Source organism: Rhinolophus hipposideros (assembly GCF_964194185.1).
Source record: "Rhinolophus hipposideros genome assembly, chromosome: 24".
Lineage (NCBI taxonomy): Eukaryota > Metazoa > Chordata > Mammalia > Chiroptera > Rhinolophidae > Rhinolophus > Rhinolophus hipposideros.
The window spans coordinates 21,717,504-21,733,834 of record NC_138070.1 but is presented as its reverse complement, the minus strand read 5'-3'; the positions used below and the strand labels follow the sequence as shown (position 1 = coordinate 21,733,834).

Genomic DNA, 16,331 nt, shown 5'->3' with positions numbered 1-16,331 from the left:
GTTGGCAGGGCCATGTGGCTCAGTGATCCTGGCCGTGCAGTCTCCACTGGGACACTTCAGAGATGACCTCTTGGCAGTTGCTGCCTGCTAAGCCAGCTCCCCCGGGGGCAGCGTGGAGTGGCAGGAGTAGCCGTGGTTTTGTTCTCGGACAAACCAGGTTGGTCATTTCCCAGCTGTGCCTGCACTTGGCCAGCGCCTCCTTATCGCTGAGCCTCAGCTTCCTCATGTGCCCTGGGAGTGATGCGCCGACCCTGGTACTTTTAAGGGTTGGGTGCTGTAGTGTAGGTGCAGCGTCTGGCCTGGCACCTGGCAGGTGACAGGGCTGCTGCCACCATGGGGCAGTCTGTCAGCACTGAAGACAGGTCTCCGAGCTCCTCCCAAGCGTTGTCTCAGTGTAGAGCCATATGCCTCTGTATGTCCTGCCGAGTAGCCACTGATTATCGTTTACAGAATGGAAAGTTGGTAGAAGAATGATATTTTTATCAAGTTAAATTTTGGTTTAGTTTTGCTCCACCACCACCACCCGACGTGACTTTGTGACTCCATTCCTGACCTTCTGGTGCTGTCTTGTAGGACATGATGCTGATGTCTCTCTCCTGCATGGAGCTCCAGCTGGACCAGTGGCTGCTCACCAAGGGCAGAAGCTCTGCGGGTAGGAGGCATTCTGTGTTCTGTGGCAGCGGTAACTTTCTGAACCCTCAGCAGGCAGGAGGGAAGGAGCTTGGGGAGGTTGAGTCATGCAATTCAGACTTGAATCTGCAGTGGGCACATTTCCTGGATCGGCTTGTCAGGCCAGGAAAAATTCAGGATCTCAGAGAAGTCCCTTGGACACTGGAGTAGTTAGCAGCAGCTAAGCCCCTAGAGGGAGCCACCTACCTGCTTTTCTGTTACTCAGGATTGAAGGCAATAGGAACTGGGCTTTTCCAAGTTATTATTTGACACTATGTGTCCCAGCAATTTTCCCAGATGGTGTGGATCATTCTGACTTGTAAATCACCACCCGGTGAACAAAGATACGCTCAAAGCTCAGTCTGTAAAGTGAGGGTGCGCGCGCCAGCTCTTAAGGTCTCTGCATCTCCATCTGACTTGCCTGACTTCTCATGCCTACCGCTCAGGGTTGTGAGGCTCTGAGGGTCTCAGGGCACTCACGGACGCTGAGGCCAGCGTGGTACGGGCTGAGGGTGACCTCTCGGGAGCAGAAAGGCATCTGGACCCTGCAAAATGAAGTTGACTTGTTCTGGTCTGGTTTTCAGTATCTCCTCGGAACTGCCCTGCTGGTGTGATAAATGGCAGGTTTGGGCCTGATTTCCCAGGAGCCCACTTCTTGGGTGACCTCCTGCAGCTGTCATTTGCCTCATCTCAGCGGGACCTGTTTGAGGATGGCTGGCTGGAGTTCGTGGTCCGCGTGTATTGGTTGAAGGCTCGGTTTTTGGCGCTGCAGGTTGGTTCTGTGGTCAGCTGTGTGGGGAGCATGCCCTGGTACCCAGCAGGGAGGGAAGGGAGCTGGATGCGTTGTTGAGGACATGTGTGCATGTGCGTGTGTGGCACTGCCTGGGCTCTGGGCTCAACTCAAAGAAGTGAGACGTGGTGGGGAGTTTCGTCGTCTCAGAAATCCCAGCATGGCCACAAAAGCACAGAAGCACAACAGAGCTCTGGAAGGGGTCTCCTGTGCCCCCTAGACACCCCTCACTCAAGGTTGCCTTGGGTCTTTACCCTTTGCTTATTTTTTTTGTGAGACCCTGAGAAAGTGTATAATTGGATGCAGAGCTTTCAAAGGGAATTTACCACCTATTTTTGTGTGAATTCTTCGAAAGCTTCTTTTCGGAGCCTTATCTGGAAGGCCAAGGTAGACTGGCTGTTACCCAGCACCTCACACGTGGTGGTACCCAGTACACTGTGGTAGAATGAATAAAAGAGCACTCCCGTTGGTTCTGGAATTGGGACAGGCCTAGGTTCTAATCCTGGCTCTGCCGTTTATTAGCTTGCTTGTGATTTTTGTGATACTTGGCCTTGCTCAAGTGTCCTCAGTGTCCTTGTGGGGCCACTGAGACCTCCCTTTAGAGTTATGGTATGAATTCATTCATTTGTCCATCCATTCATCCATCCATTCAACAAACTTACTGAGCCCCACTATGTGCCAGGCCCCTTTGCAGGTGGTATAACAGTAATTGGATAAAACACCCTCATGGGGCCTACAGTCTCGTGGGGTCAGGAGGGAAGATACCTGGCACAACGAAGGGAGTTCCCTTCCTCCTGCCCCTATCCCTTGACTGCTTTTCCTCTGGCCAGGGAGACATGGAGCAGGCCTTGGAGAACTATGACATCTGCACAGAAATGCTCCAGAGCTCCACTGCCATCCAGGCAGAGGCAGGTGCTGAGCAAAGAGACATCGTCATCCGGCTGCCCAACCTCCACAATGACTCGGTCGTTTCCCTGGAGGAGGTGAGTGGCAGTTTTCTTACTGCTCTTCTTCTTGGTCAAAGATCTGTTCTGGGTTGGCCCCGTTAGACAGGCCCCACCTGTCCCTAAAGACTGGGAGAGTGACCCACATGCTGAGTAGGGCTCCTTCCTCCCTAGGGAGAGTAGAGGGGCCTGAGAGAGGCAGCTCGGGCGCACAGGGGCACCGTGGACTCACAGGCACACCCCTGGGTGGTAGTGAGCTTGTCCACGTGACAGGTGGCAGGGGCAGAGGCATTTGCTGGCACGGTTTAGAGTGATGATTGCTGAGCTCTCTGGTCTGCGTGTGGCAGCAACCCCAGCGGATTTAGAGGGAGACTCCAGCAGAAGCTGACCAGTGCTGGTCTGGGCTGGGTCAGTGGTGTGTGGTATGTATGCCAGGCTCTGTTGGATTCTTACCCTGTTTTCACTGTGCAGCTTCAAACCCCATGCAGTTCCACATCTGTGAAATGTCCACATTAGCTGAAAGAGACCATTAGCCTCTCGCAGAGTTGTTTCAGGGCAAGGCCAACCAAGTGCCGTGCCCCTGCTGCTTACCTCGTGGGGGCCACGCAGGTCTTCTGGAAAGGAGAGGGTTTTGTGGGTCAAAGGCATGTGCCAACCTCTGGCCCGGGTTCACCAAGTCTCTGGCAGCCTGACACTCCACAGTTCCATGAGTCTGGTTCACTGAACTGTGACCACGAGGCTGTCGAGCCATTTTGGCAGACACTTTTCTGGAACCTCTGCTTCTGGGGAGTTTTAGTTTTTGGTATGTTTATTTTTAAAAGATTTGAATGCCTTGACCTTAATAGAAATGCTTTTTTATAAAGTATTCCCTTAATGTAAATGCTGATATATTAAGGGGAGTCAAGTTTTGGTTCTGGTAAGTGCGAACACTGGCCAGACTCAAGCAGCATGGGAGGAGTTTGTCACCGGGCAGCAATTCCGGGCTTCTTGCAGATCGATAAGAACCTGAAGTCCCTGGAGCGGTGCCAGTCCCTGGAGGAGATTCAGCGGCTGTATGAGGCTGGAGACTATGCGGCCGTCGTACACCTGCTGCGCCCCACCTTGTGCACCAGTGGGTTTGACCGGGCCAAACACCTGGAGTTCATGACGTCCATTCCTGAGAGGCCCGCCCAGCTGCTGCTGCTGCAGGTGTGTGCTGCCGTGTGTGCTACCGTGACCCCCTGGCCCTCTGGTACCTTCTTTGCTTGATGTGGGTTTATTCCCGGAGGCTTTGAGAACCTAAAAGAGAAAAAGGAGAGTAAAAACCACTAACTTGGCACCCAGGAAGATGCCAGTCAGGAGATCCAGGAGAAAGTTGGAACTTAGGAGTACGGGTTCAAGGGTTGTACGTGACTCAGGGGGAGCCCACACTCAACTCTGAACTTGTGCGTGACTCAGGACGGGGAAGAATAGTCAGGACATCAGGACATTGGCCATCCATCCAGCTATTTGTGCCTCTGCTTGTCTTTTTAAATTACTTTTAAAATTAACTATTGAGTAGATACAAAAGTAGATACAAAATGGATAAAATCTGTACCGTGTAAAGAACTAAGATGCTCCATGTATGATCACACAGGTGGAGGAAGGACACCAGGGTGGTGTCTGAGGCCCGTGTGCCCTCTCGGCTCCCTCCAGGCCTCTGTTCGGTAGTAAACCCTTTCCGAGAACTCAGCCGGCACCGGGGTCCGCTGGGCGCTGGGCATTTACTCAGCCTCTCTGTGCCCCAGTTCAGCTGTAGGGGGCTGATCATTGTCCTCACCTCACAGGCCTGTTGTGAGGATCGGGACGAGTTAGTGTGCGTTGGCACGTGCCTGGCTTGTAGCAAGTGCCACAGTGGGTGCTGGCCGTCATTGCCACCGCCCTCAGGAAGTGTGGAGTCAGACTCAAGAGACAGACACGGAAGATGCTAGACGTGATGTGCTTAGTGGTGTTGGGTGGCCCAGTGTCCTGTCCCTAGGGTTCACACACTTCATTATATTTATTATCTTATCGGGCCCTTCCTCTTCAATATGGAAAAAGAGCCCAGAGTACTCCCAGGGTTTTTTTGCTCGGATTACATGAAACATTGCAGTTATTCACTTTCTCAAATTAGGAAATGCAACTGTGGAAACAAATGGAGGTATCTCTGCCCTGGTGAAAGGGGAGGAAAAAGTTTGTTCTGGGAAGGAAAGGAGGGACCAGCTCTGGGCAGAAGAGGTCAGGTATCCCAAGGTGAGACGGAAGAATGAGACGTGTCTGACTGAAGTTACCATAGCGATGGGAGGAGGGGTCTAGCACGACTGTGTGTGGGAAGGACAGCTGGGTGTACCCAGGGAGGCCATTGGGTGTGGAGGAGGGGAGAGGCCAGCCCTCGCTGCCTCTGTAAGATGGCCCAGTGGCTTAGATGTCGCTTGTTCCTGTCATCTAGAACTCCTAGGGGTGGAGAGGCCCCGTTGATGAGGGAGCTGCTGTGTGGACAGGTGCTGAGGGGAGGCCTGTGCCAAGTGCCAGCGGACCTCCAGCTTTTCGCGAAGAAGTGACTTCTGGTTTTTGCTCAGTTTCCTATGGGGGAGGGCAGGTGTTTTCTTAATGATTTGGAGTACTTTTTCCATATTGAAGATACTGATCTTTTTCTCATCAAATGCTGCAAATATTTTTCCCTGTTTGTTGTTTGCTTTTAAATTGCATCTTGTATTTTTTTTTGACATACAGAAGTTTTGAATTTTTGTGTTGTCAAATCTTTTGATGTTTTCATACGTTTGTGATTTTGTTCATTATGCTTAGACAACCTTTCCAAGACTGGTAAAAATACTCATCCACTCATTCCATACACATGGATTGAGTTCCTGCTGCTGGCACTGGAGAAGCGAGGGCCCTTCTGACACAGCCTATATTTTAGAAAGGAGGCAGAAAAGAAGCATGTTGACAGACAAAAAGCCTATTTGCCTTTGTTTCCTTCTAATGGTGTTAATTTGAGTTTTGCATTTAACTTGTGGCACTGAGGTGTTACAGGCAGCGGGGTCTGCTTGGAATCCTCCACAGGAGACTGTTGTGTCTCTTCCTATTTAAGCAAGCCGCTTTTTATGTTCTCCAAAATAATTGTATAATTTTCTTATGGTGGAGCTGATTCTTAGTTCTTAATATTTTGGGTTGCTGTTTTGAGCAGGATCTTTCTGTGGTCTTCATGTTTTCTAACCGCATTTCGGGTGTACAGGAACTCTATTGATTTTTGCATGTTTAGTTTGAGTCTAGTCCCTTCACTGAATTCCCATTACTTCTAATAGTTTCTGTTTGTTTTGTTTTGGGTAGCTGATCATGTTGCCCATAGTCAGTAGTAATTTGGTCTCCTCATTTGTTTGGCTGTTATTCTTCTGCTTTTTAGCTCTTTCTGACCGTGAGCACTGCGGATTGTCACATTAGAGTGCCGCTGGCTGCTCCTTGTCTTGGGTCTGACTTTCATGGCAACCCTGGCTGTAGTTTGAAGTCAGTATTCTTTATCCTACTAAAAAATAGTTCCCTGCCTCTTGCATGTTCGGTATTTGATCACGAGGGGTCAGCTCGGGCCTTGGGGGCTCTGTGTCTGCACCTTGTAGGCTCCTTCGGGACTCAGTGGCCTGCTAGAGTGCTGGTTTTCTCTAAAGAAACACAGGCCTCGTGTTCCTGGCAATTAAGTCTTTCAAATTGAAGGTGGCTTTGATCTGTTTTCAGATGTTGCAGCACATCCCAAAGGCAGTTTGGGGCATGTCTGTCCCCACACCTGTCTCTGTCACCTTAGAGTGTGGCAGCTGCATGTGTCAAGGCAGGCAGGAGCCGCTGCCGGGCGTCAGCTGTGGCGAGGTCAGAGCCCGACGGGGCGCCAGGCAGCAGGTGCTTCCTGTGGGTCTCACAGGCTGCCTGCCAGATCTGCGAATTCACAGCTAGGGTTGCGTTTCCCCACACACCACCATGGTGATGAAAGAGGCTGAGCCCCAAGGGGTTTAAATGGGTTTGTTCTAGAGCAAGAGAAAAGGGAGCTTAACAAAAAGCGATGGCTCCCAAAGAGGAGATTAAAAACAAAAAATAGCAGAGCACAGTGTGGTGTACTGAGAGTTCCTCTGTGTGCCAGGATGCTGTGCTGGGTGCACGATGGACATCAGCTCATTAATGCTCACGGCACTTCTGCTGAGCGGTGAGGTGGCTGGGGCTCAGAGGGGCTCAGGGCCTTGCTCCACCTGACTCCTGGAGAGGAGAGGGACTCAGAATGAAGGCTTTGGAGCTGCCTGGCTAGTGCCCCTGCCCTGGCCCTGGCTCAGGCCCTCCTCTGCAGAGACAGTCCCTCCGTGGCAGCTGCCCTCCCCTGCTGAGACCTTTCAGAGTTGTGGCACTGGATGAGCGCGTGACTGGGTGGCCTGGGGCATGATGGGAGCTGACAGAGGTGGTGGAGTCACTCAGCCTCATCTTGGCTGCTTGCCGGCTCTGGCCTCACTTAGTGTCCCAGCTTTATAAATGAGGAAACTGAGGTGCAGAGGGCAAGCACCTCTCTAGAAGCTCCCTGCCATGCTGTGATGGCACACAGGTCACCCCATGCTCTTTAGATGCCTTAAGGCTGTGGGGGCCCATACTTTTCCTTTCACTGCCCCTCATGTCTCCCTCCCCAGCTACCTGTCCCTCAGTCACAAGGACCAGGTGTGGTAAATGTCGCAGTCCTCTCACAGTGCTCCTTCCTGTGCGCAGGACTCCTTGCTCCGGCTCAAGGACCACCAGCAGTGTTTTGAGTGCTCCGATGTGGCTCTGAATGAGGTGGTCCAGCAGATGGTGAATGTGACTGAAAGTTCAGCCAAGGAGGAGTGGGTGGCCACAGTGACCCAGCTGCTGCTGGGCATCGAGCAGGCACTCTCGGCAGATAGCAGTGGTGGCATCCTGAAGGAATCGTCCTCCGCCACTGGCCTCATCCGCCTCACCAACAACCTCATCCAGGTAGCCCCTGCTCCGTCCTGCCCTGCCCCACCCCAGCAGGTGTGGCTGTCTGACGTCCCCCTTCTTTATAGTTCACTGGCCTTTATTGTGAGGTAGGTATCCCAAGGGGATGCGTCCGCCTCTCTGGTTGGAGGAGGCGAGTGCCTCAGGTGGTGGATGGCTGCGCACTGATCGCAAACCTTCCCAGGGCTGCTCAGGCCTGGGAGTCAGAGACAGTGTAGCGCTCGGCACCACATGTTCTTCCAGGCCACCTGTCCGGAGGGCAGGAAGCAGGCTCACAGCGGGAGGCCCTGGCCTGTGTACAGTGAGCTGGAGGCAGAGCTGGGGCTCCGACCCAGGCCCCTGTCTCCTGCTGGGCCCTCCACCACCTCGCTGTCCTGACACTTGTCGCTGAGGGATAGTCATAGCGACCCGCGTCACCCAGGCAGGCTTTGTGGCAGGGCAGCCTCCTCAGCCGCACTCGGCTCTTTCCTGACAGCCCCCACTCAGACTGTCAGCAGGTGCTGCCACGGCCTCGTCCTTAACGTCTCCATCCTTTGTTTCTCCCTCCACCTTACTGCTCCGCCTTAGCCCAGGCTGCCCATCTCTTGCTTGAACTGTGGCAGCACGCTCCCCACAGTTCTGTCCTCCCTGTTCCCTCTGCCCTTCTAGCCCAGCCACCATCCTGCCATGGACGCACTTCCTAAATGGAAATATGAGGGTGCTCCTTCCTCGCCTCACCCTTCACATTCCCTCCAGGGTGCCTGTCACCCAAGGCATGCTGATCCACCCGTCTCCCTCTCTACCCTCATCTTTCACTTCCTTGGCCGTCTCTGGGGCCTCTGCCTGCACGTCTGTCCTCTGTCCCCACTGCCTGCCCTCTCTGGGGATCGGGCACCCCACAGCCACTCACCTGGAAACCTTCTCTCGAGGGCTGCCCTCTCTCTGTCCCCACCCCTTCTATGTGACTGCACTACAGCCCTCAGTTTCTTCCTTCGCGGAAGCCATACTGATCCATGGCTCTCTCGTGTGGCTTCTTTCTGGCTTTCTTCCTCCGGGCTATCAACTCCTCCCTGCCCCGCTCACCTCCATCACCCTGGTGTGTGGCACGGGGCCCAGCACCCAGTAGGAACTGCATGTGGCCCGAGGGATGATAGTCAGACCTGGCTTCCCAGCAGCCTGGGTGTAGCTCTGTTGTTGGGCTTGGTGACCCTAATGTATGACCTGATGGGCAGGCAGCACGCCCCCTGCCCCCACCCCTGCTCTTCTCTGAGGACGCACCCTGGGTTGCGGGGACAGCTGGCCCTGCTGTGACGCCCCTGTCCCCTCCCAGATCATTGACTGCAGCATGGCTGTGCAGGAAGAGCCCAAGGAGCCCCATGTCTCCTCAGTGCTGCCCTGGATCATCCTGCATCGCATCATCTGGCAGGAAGAGGACACCTTCCACTCCCTGTGCCAGCAGCAGCTCCAGAACCCAGAGGATGAAGGTGGTGGGAAGTGGGCCTGGGGGCGGGGGCCTTGACCTGTGTGTCCCTGCCTCCTGCCTCAGCCCCAGGGCCCTGCGGCCCTAGCCAGGTGCTGTGATGGGGCTTGCGGCTTGGTTGTGGCCAGGAGTTTTCATGGCACATGGCCAGCGGCAGAGGCTTCCTTAGGGAGTTCACTGTGCAGTCAGGTCAGGACTCTGGGCGTGTGAAGTATTGCACATCTAGTGCAGGTGGTAATGCAGAGGAAATGACAGCGTGGTGAGTGCTTATGAAGCGCGCTGTCACTGCTCTCCGAGGCCTCATGCCCTCTAACTCCTTTAATCCCTACAACAGCCCCAGGAGATGGGCAGCCCTGTGCCAGCCCTTGCACGTAACCGTTGCTCCCCATGGTCCCTGCTGGGTGTGGGCCAGTGCGGCTGGGGGCTGTGGACAGCTGGAGGGAGGGCCATGCGGAGAAGGCCAGCACAGGTTCCAAATCCCACTGTCACTTCTTGGCAGTATAATCTTGGGCAAGTTGTGTAATGTCTCATCCTCTGTTCCCTATATCCACACTGGGAATAATGGTACCTGTCCCCTTTGTTGCAAGGACAAAATGGGATAATAAAGCCATCACTTGCTGTGGCAAATCAGTGCCGGCTCATGGAGTAGTCGTTAGGAATGAAGAGGCCAGAGAGGGCAAGCGTCGGACCCCTTATGGAGATGGCACTTGAGTCGGGTCAATGCAGTGGTAGAAAATGTGGTTAATTGAATAAATTACATAACAGTAATAGTTAAATGACATCTAAGCAAAGATTGCCCATAATTCTACAAGCGGATTTTTTCCCCTTTGGTTTTCTTGCATTTTTCTGTCTAAAACTTGGCCAATATACATATACTTTTTATACAGCTGTGATTGTAAGACACATATTTATGTGTATAGTCAACTAGGTTAAAATTAAATTTATTGGAGGTTTTCACTTAGTAATTTAAAAAAACAAAAAAGTGGAAAGGAAAGAAAGCCAGCCCTATTCCAGTGACCACAGTGTTAACGTGTGGCATGTTTCCTTTCATCCACACTCTCTGTCTAAGTTTGTTTACTCCCTGGTTACTTATCAGCTGCTCACTGCCTGTTAGTATTCCGTGAATAAGATACCTCAGGCCCTTGACAGGTTCATGGTGAGAGGAGACAGACAGGAACACCAACAAGTGCCAAGCCAGTGTGGCTGGCTGGAAGGAGGGCACGTCATGCTGCCCAGGTGGGGACAGGGGTTGGGCTGAGGCCTGATGGGAGAGCAGGGGCAGAGGAGGACCTCGGAGAGATGGTGCAGCACAGAGAGGTACACAAGAGAGCTGGGCCATGTGGGATGGACAGGGGAAGGGGCCAGACTGAGAAAGTCTCTCCTACCCTATTTCATAAAGCTCCGTGGTCTCGTAATGCTGTTGAGAGGTGCCCTGCTCACTGGACCACCCCCTGCTGAACCCTCGGGATGGCTGCAGTCGTTCTCTCTCGTAGGCCACACTTCAGTAAACACTTCATGCGTATTGTTTGCTTTTGCTAAGTTGAATTCTTTTTTTAATCGACTTCTGGGATAAATATCTTTAGAGCTCTTGACGAATAGTACCTCTCTGTTTTCCAAAAAGGGTTTTAGTGGTGAAAATTAAAATTTACAACAATAAATGTTTGTTGTTTTTCTTATAAAAATATTCCAAAAATACTTTTGGATTAAGGGTCTCCTTTCCCTCCAAATCAATTATGCAAGCAAAATAGTTTTTAAATAAAATTGCCAGTAAGCAAACAAGGAAAGGGGATCAGTCAAATGCCAGAAATTTTGAAAGTATAGGCCAAGGAGAGAAATCAAATGTTCTGGTTGACTGGAAGCAGGTGTGGTTCCTGTCCCCTTCTCTGTCCACACTGGAACACTGAGGGAAGATGGTAAGTTGACAAAATGCTGGGAAATATTGTTAATATTCTCGTTGATAGAGAACGGGCTGCTGGGGGAAGGCCCTCCATATCTCCCTGGGCCTGGCAGTGGCAGGAACGGCTGCTGGGTCCTACATCTTCCAGGGACTAGACTGTACTGAGGAAAGGGGCCCAGGGATAAAACATTCAGGGCCGGGTGGTGAGGGGCCTGGCGTAGGGCATTGTCACATACTCAGTTCTCTGGAAGCAGATACTCAGACAGTTTCTTCGGGATCACTGCTTGTGAAAGGAAGGAGTGGGGAGCAGGATGGGACAGAGAGAGGAGGCCAGCCGTGATACAGGCCTGACAGAGCCTTGGCCCAGAACAGGGGCTCTGGCGCAGGCCGTTGTCGTGCCAGCTTGGATGGAAGTAGCCTGGCCTTTACACTTGCATCTCACTCAGTCACTGGATGGGAGCTCCTGCAGGAAGTACGTGACCTTGGGTGAGGGGGGTCTCTACAGGTGCAGACCCGGAAGAAACTGACGGCTAAGGGCTATCTGCTGACTGCACTCGTCTCACCAGGCAGCAAGTCCTACCTTAAAGGGGATCTCAGAAGAGAAGACAAAACCTAGGTCCCCCAACAACGACTGCTCACAGCTCTAGTCAGGCGATTGCCCTTTTTCTACCTCTGCAGGCACAGGCTATGGGAAAGTGGATTGAGGATATGCTTTACAAGTGTAGCTTTAAGGAAAGATCTTATATTATGTGGGAGAGTGCCCCAGAAAATTCATTCATGAGCACTTACATAGTCTGGAGGGACTGCTTTAGCTGGCCGGGAGCAGGATGGAAGGAGATGACGTGGCAAGTATTCCAACATGGAGCCCGCTCCTCACCCCTCGTGGGGGACGAAAAGGAAAGAAAGAAGGTACTATGCAAAAAACAGGTGAACTCAGTCTGGAAGAAAATATACACTAAGGAGCAGAGGCAGAGGCCCTGTAAATGAATTGCACAAGAAAATGATTTATTTAAAAATTTGAGCTGATACATTGAAATGAAAAGGAAAATTACGGAACTAAGGGAAAACACTGCAACCCAAATCTCACCATTATAAACTAGTAAACCAAAACAGAAAGAAGTAGAATGAATACAACTGAAACAGGAACAAAGTGGATGCGAGTAAGAGCTAAGAGTGCTGGAGAGATGATATAGATGTGGAAAACAAAGATGGTCCAGTGTGAGGATGACGGTGCCCCTGATGGAAAGACTCCAGTACTGAAACAGAAGCAACCAACCCAGTATCAATACAGGAAAAATTCTCTGAATTGTAATAAAAACTGAATCTGAAGATTCAAAGTATACAGTGTATACCAAAAAAAATTGGTATATAACAATCTATATCAAGATAAATCTTGATCAAGGATCTACTTGAAGAATAAAGATTGTTTTAGATTTCTAAACTAAGGTAAAAAAGCAGTTTATGGTACAAAAGAATGAGACTGGCTCATTTCTGGTTTCTCCATAGCATTCAGTACACTTGGGACAATGATCTGTATGTCTGCACAGTTTTCAAGGAAAGAAAGTGTGACCTAAGATATCTAGCCAAGTTGTTTGTAATTATAGTGGTAGCAGACATTTATAAACGGGGATTCCAGCTCCTACGAGTGCTTCTTAAAAATGCTACTGGGGGATGAAGTCAGTAAACCAACATGAGTCAGAATGAAATTCCTCAAGAATGAAAAAGCCATGGGAAAGAACTTGCAGTGAGCACCAAATCCATTTAAAATTGGAATTGAGAGAAAGCCACTGAGCTAATTATAGTTGCTGAACAGAATGTAAATGTTATAAAGCTTGAGGCATTACAAATAATATGCACAACAAAAACTGCAAGATGGGGGGAAAGAAGGAAGTGTTATAAGGCTATCACTCTTCTTGTATAGTAGTCATTTAATGTTGAAGTGGGAGCTAAAAGACCCATAAAAAATTGAATGACTTGAACTTCTTAATGATTTCTGACTTTTTTTAACCAGTGTATTTCATACTGGGATTGACCAAGAGTAAAAAGAGTGAAGTAAATTTCATGAAAGAATCCCTATTCTACTGGGTGTGATACCTTTTAGTATTTTCTATTCTAATGTAGTCTATCCTAATACTCTTTAAAAATGTTAGTTACAAACCCCCTAATGGGTTATGGCCCAGATTTCAAAAACAACGAAGGATCTTTTCAGGCTGGCCCAGTGGCTCCGGCAGTTAGCTCTGTGCTCCTAACTCCGAAGGCTGCCGGTTCGATAACCACATGGGCCAGTGGGCTCTCAACCACAAGGTTGCCAGTTCAATTCCTCCAGTTCCACAAGGGATGGGGGCTCCGACCCCTGCAACTAAGATTGAACAAGGCACCTTGAGCTGAGCTGCCTCCCGGATGGCTCAGTTGGTTGGAGTGTGTCCTCTCAACCACAAGGTTGCCGTTCGACTCCCGCAAGGGATGGTGGGCTGTGCCCCCTGCAACCAGCAACGGCAACTGGACCTGGAGCTGAGCTGCACCCTCCACAACTAAAACTGAAAGGACAACAACTTGAAGCTGAACAGCACCCTCCACAACTAAGATTGAAAGGACAACAACTTGACTTGGAAAAAGTCCTGGAAGTACACACTGTTCCCCAATAAAAAGTCCTTCCCCCCCCCAAAAAAAAAAAACAACGAAGGATCTTTAGAGAAACTGGTTATAGTCCTAGTGGTGAACAAACATTTAACTAAAATTTGGTAGTTCATTTTTCTTCTGTAATATTCAAGTAGACCTAAATATAAGAATGTTTGATTTAAGACCTCATGTACATAGGCTGGGTTCCATTGTTGTAAATTATTTCTCTCTTTTAAGATGTCTCACACGTGCCCAGAAAGCTGCGTCCAGTGATGTTCACCAAATGTCAGCATTGGTAGATGAAGATTCCTCCTTTATGCTTTCCTGTATAACTTGAATTGCCTAGGAAAGCTAGTCAAGTCATTACTTATTTAGAAAGACAAAAAGGAAAGAAAGAAAAACCTGTGGCTGCCTTGGTAAAGACAGCAAAGCCCCCAAAGGAGAGACCAAGCTGTGCAGCCCCTCCACGTGTCCCTGCACTGACTCACTGTCTGTCGGCCTGCTCTTTCCCCAGTGATGTCCGAGTCGCCCATGCTCCCGTCCTCCCTCATGCTGCTCAACACGGCCCACGAGTATTTGGGCCGGAGGTCCTGGTGCTGCAATTCAGATGGGGCTCTGCTGCGCTTCTACGTAAGTGCTTCTGATGCTTGCTTGGCCTTCCCCTGCAGTGGGGCCCACTGTGCTGCTTTGTGTTACGGTGTGCGCGGATGTGACTGCTCAGAGTTGCCAGAAAATCTGAATTTGATGTCCTGTACACCTGGGGCTCCGGGGCATTCTGGACCTGGCCTTGAACTGCGGGTGGATTTAGATCCGCTAGTTGTTCCTGAGGCTGTTACGTGTCGGGCACAGGGCCAGGCCTTCAGTAGTAATCTTAGAAGTAAGCACTGCATCGCCACTTTCTACTGGGTCCTGTTTGCCAAGCACCACTTGTCATACCAGGTAGTTGCTCAATCAATAGCTAGTGCACTCATTCAGTCGGTAAATACTTAGTGAGCACAAACAGACTTCCTCTCCTTCGCCAGCTGTGATTGACTGGGCTTCCTGGCGATCAGTAGAATGATCCCTATCCCCAAACCTCACTGTTGAGTGCGAGGCCAAGCAGCACTCAGACAAGTTGCAGAGCACAGGAGGGGCACCCAGCAGCCTATAATGGCTGTTAATAAACATGTTAGTGGACCATAGCCACACCCCTCATTTACATGTGAATATTAAGTATGGCTGCCTTTGCAACACTCAGGGCTGGGCAGGGTCCAGTAGCTGTAATAGAGTCCATATGGCCTGCGAAGCCTAAACTATTTACTACCTGGCCCTTCAAGAGAAGGTTTGCCAACCTCTGTTCCGTAGCCCTTCAGTCCTCCCCAGCCCCTCCCTGCATTCTCCTCTGCCCTGTACTTTCTCCATGGATCTCACCACCAGCAGCATGCCATATCAGTTAGTTATTGTTTATTGTGTGTCTCTTCTCCATTGAAATGTAACTTCCCTGAAGGAGGAATTTTTGTTAGTTTTGTTCACTGCTGGATCCAAGTACCTAGGACAGCATCTAGCTCTTAGAAGATGCTTAATAAATACCGGTTGAGTGAATGAGAGACTAAGAATATGTATAGAGCTCATGTACATGGAGGGCTTGACAGTTTGCAAAGCACTTATGCTGAGAACCTGGAGACTTGGCTAGGAGACCCGTCTGCCTGGCTCAGGGCCCTAGAGCTGGTTAGTCTCCAAGAAGGGTTCCAGCCCCAACTGTAGATGCCTGAGTGTCTGCCCCACCCTCTGGGCTCCAAGAGCCTCCTGCGTACTCCCCCTGGGTCAGTTCCATGCTCCAGGACCATTTATGGAAGAATTGTGCCAGACTGAGTCTGTAATGCTGCCCAGGAATCAATGCCTCCCTCCGCCTTTCCTCTGCCAGTAAGAGAGTGCGGGGACACACTTTACTTCCACAGGGTCACCTCCATAAGGCAGTCACCCTTATGCTGATTAGGGGCAAGCTGAGAATGAGTTAGCACCTTTGCAAGCTGGTGTCCAGAGGCACTTGCACTGAGAAGGAAGGGCAGGCTGAAGGGTCAATAATGCGATGTCCTACTTCCGGTTTTTCTTAGTCTGTGTCTTTTTTGGTGGAGCATGAATTCTAGCTGCCAGAATCTGCCAGTTGAATTTGGGGGAGTAGAAGTGATATGACTATTGCCATGTTTCATTTTATAGCTCCTAATTTTCCTGGACATTTAGGTTCCTAAAGGTCCAACCTTTAGATTCCTCTGACTCCTGCAGCAATTTCACCTTTGCGGACATGGCCCCTGCTTGTTAACTGTTCAGGGCCTGACCACCGCTGTGCCTTCTGCATGTCCCACTCTCCCCCAGGACCTGCATGGCTGGCTCATCCTTTCCTTCCTGTCCTGCAGGTCTTAGATCAGAAGGCACCTTCTCGAAGAGATCTTCCCTGGCCTCACCACTCTGTCCCATCGACTGCTGTGCAGCCCTGCTATCTGTTTCTATGTCACATACCCCTCTCCCAGCAGATGGCATCCCAGAGACCAAGGACCTTTTCTGTTCTGTTGTCTGAAACATCCCTAAGGCCCTGAGCAGTGTCTGGCATAGATTACTGCCCAGTTGATGTTTCTTGAATGAATGAATGAACAAACATAAAAACATTCATTCACTGATTCGGAAATGCTTGCTGAGCACTCATCATTCGGAGTACTGTGGGGCTCAGGAAGGCGATACTTTATCACTGCCTCTTGTTGTGGCCCCACGTTTGTGGTCTGCCGGGAAAAGGCCTGTATCATGAGAGTGCTTTGTGGTAGACATAGGGAGACTTTTGTGTAGATTGTTTTCTTGGATAGAGTAGAAAAGTTCTCTGTGGTAGAAATCTTGGATCTCATCTTTTCTTGAGTTAGTGTTTGTTTTTTTTTTCGTTTGTTTGTTCTGTTTGGGTTGATGGATACTTATCCATTCATCCATACTCTGCTCAAATGGCCCCTCTTA

General features: G+C 50.5%; 1 protein-coding gene across 3 annotated transcripts in view; it reads left to right on the top strand.

The window, feature by feature from the left end:
* Positions 1–16,331, top strand: part of CABIN1 (calcineurin binding protein 1) — a 145,671-nt gene that overhangs the window by 36,794 nt on the left and 92,546 nt on the right. For all 3 annotated transcript variants that reach the window (XM_081036848.1, XM_081036847.1, XM_081036849.1), the window contains 7 exons: positions 574–652; positions 1,254–1,441; positions 2,290–2,442; positions 3,397–3,591; positions 7,135–7,377; positions 8,690–8,843; positions 13,870–13,985. In XM_081036848.1, coding sequence (XP_080892974.1) covers positions 574–652; positions 1,254–1,441; positions 2,290–2,442; positions 3,397–3,591; positions 7,135–7,377; positions 8,690–8,843; positions 13,870–13,985 — 1,128 coding nt within the window. The remainder of the gene's footprint in view (positions 1–573; positions 653–1,253; positions 1,442–2,289; positions 2,443–3,396; positions 3,592–7,134; positions 7,378–8,689; positions 8,844–13,869; positions 13,986–16,331) is intronic.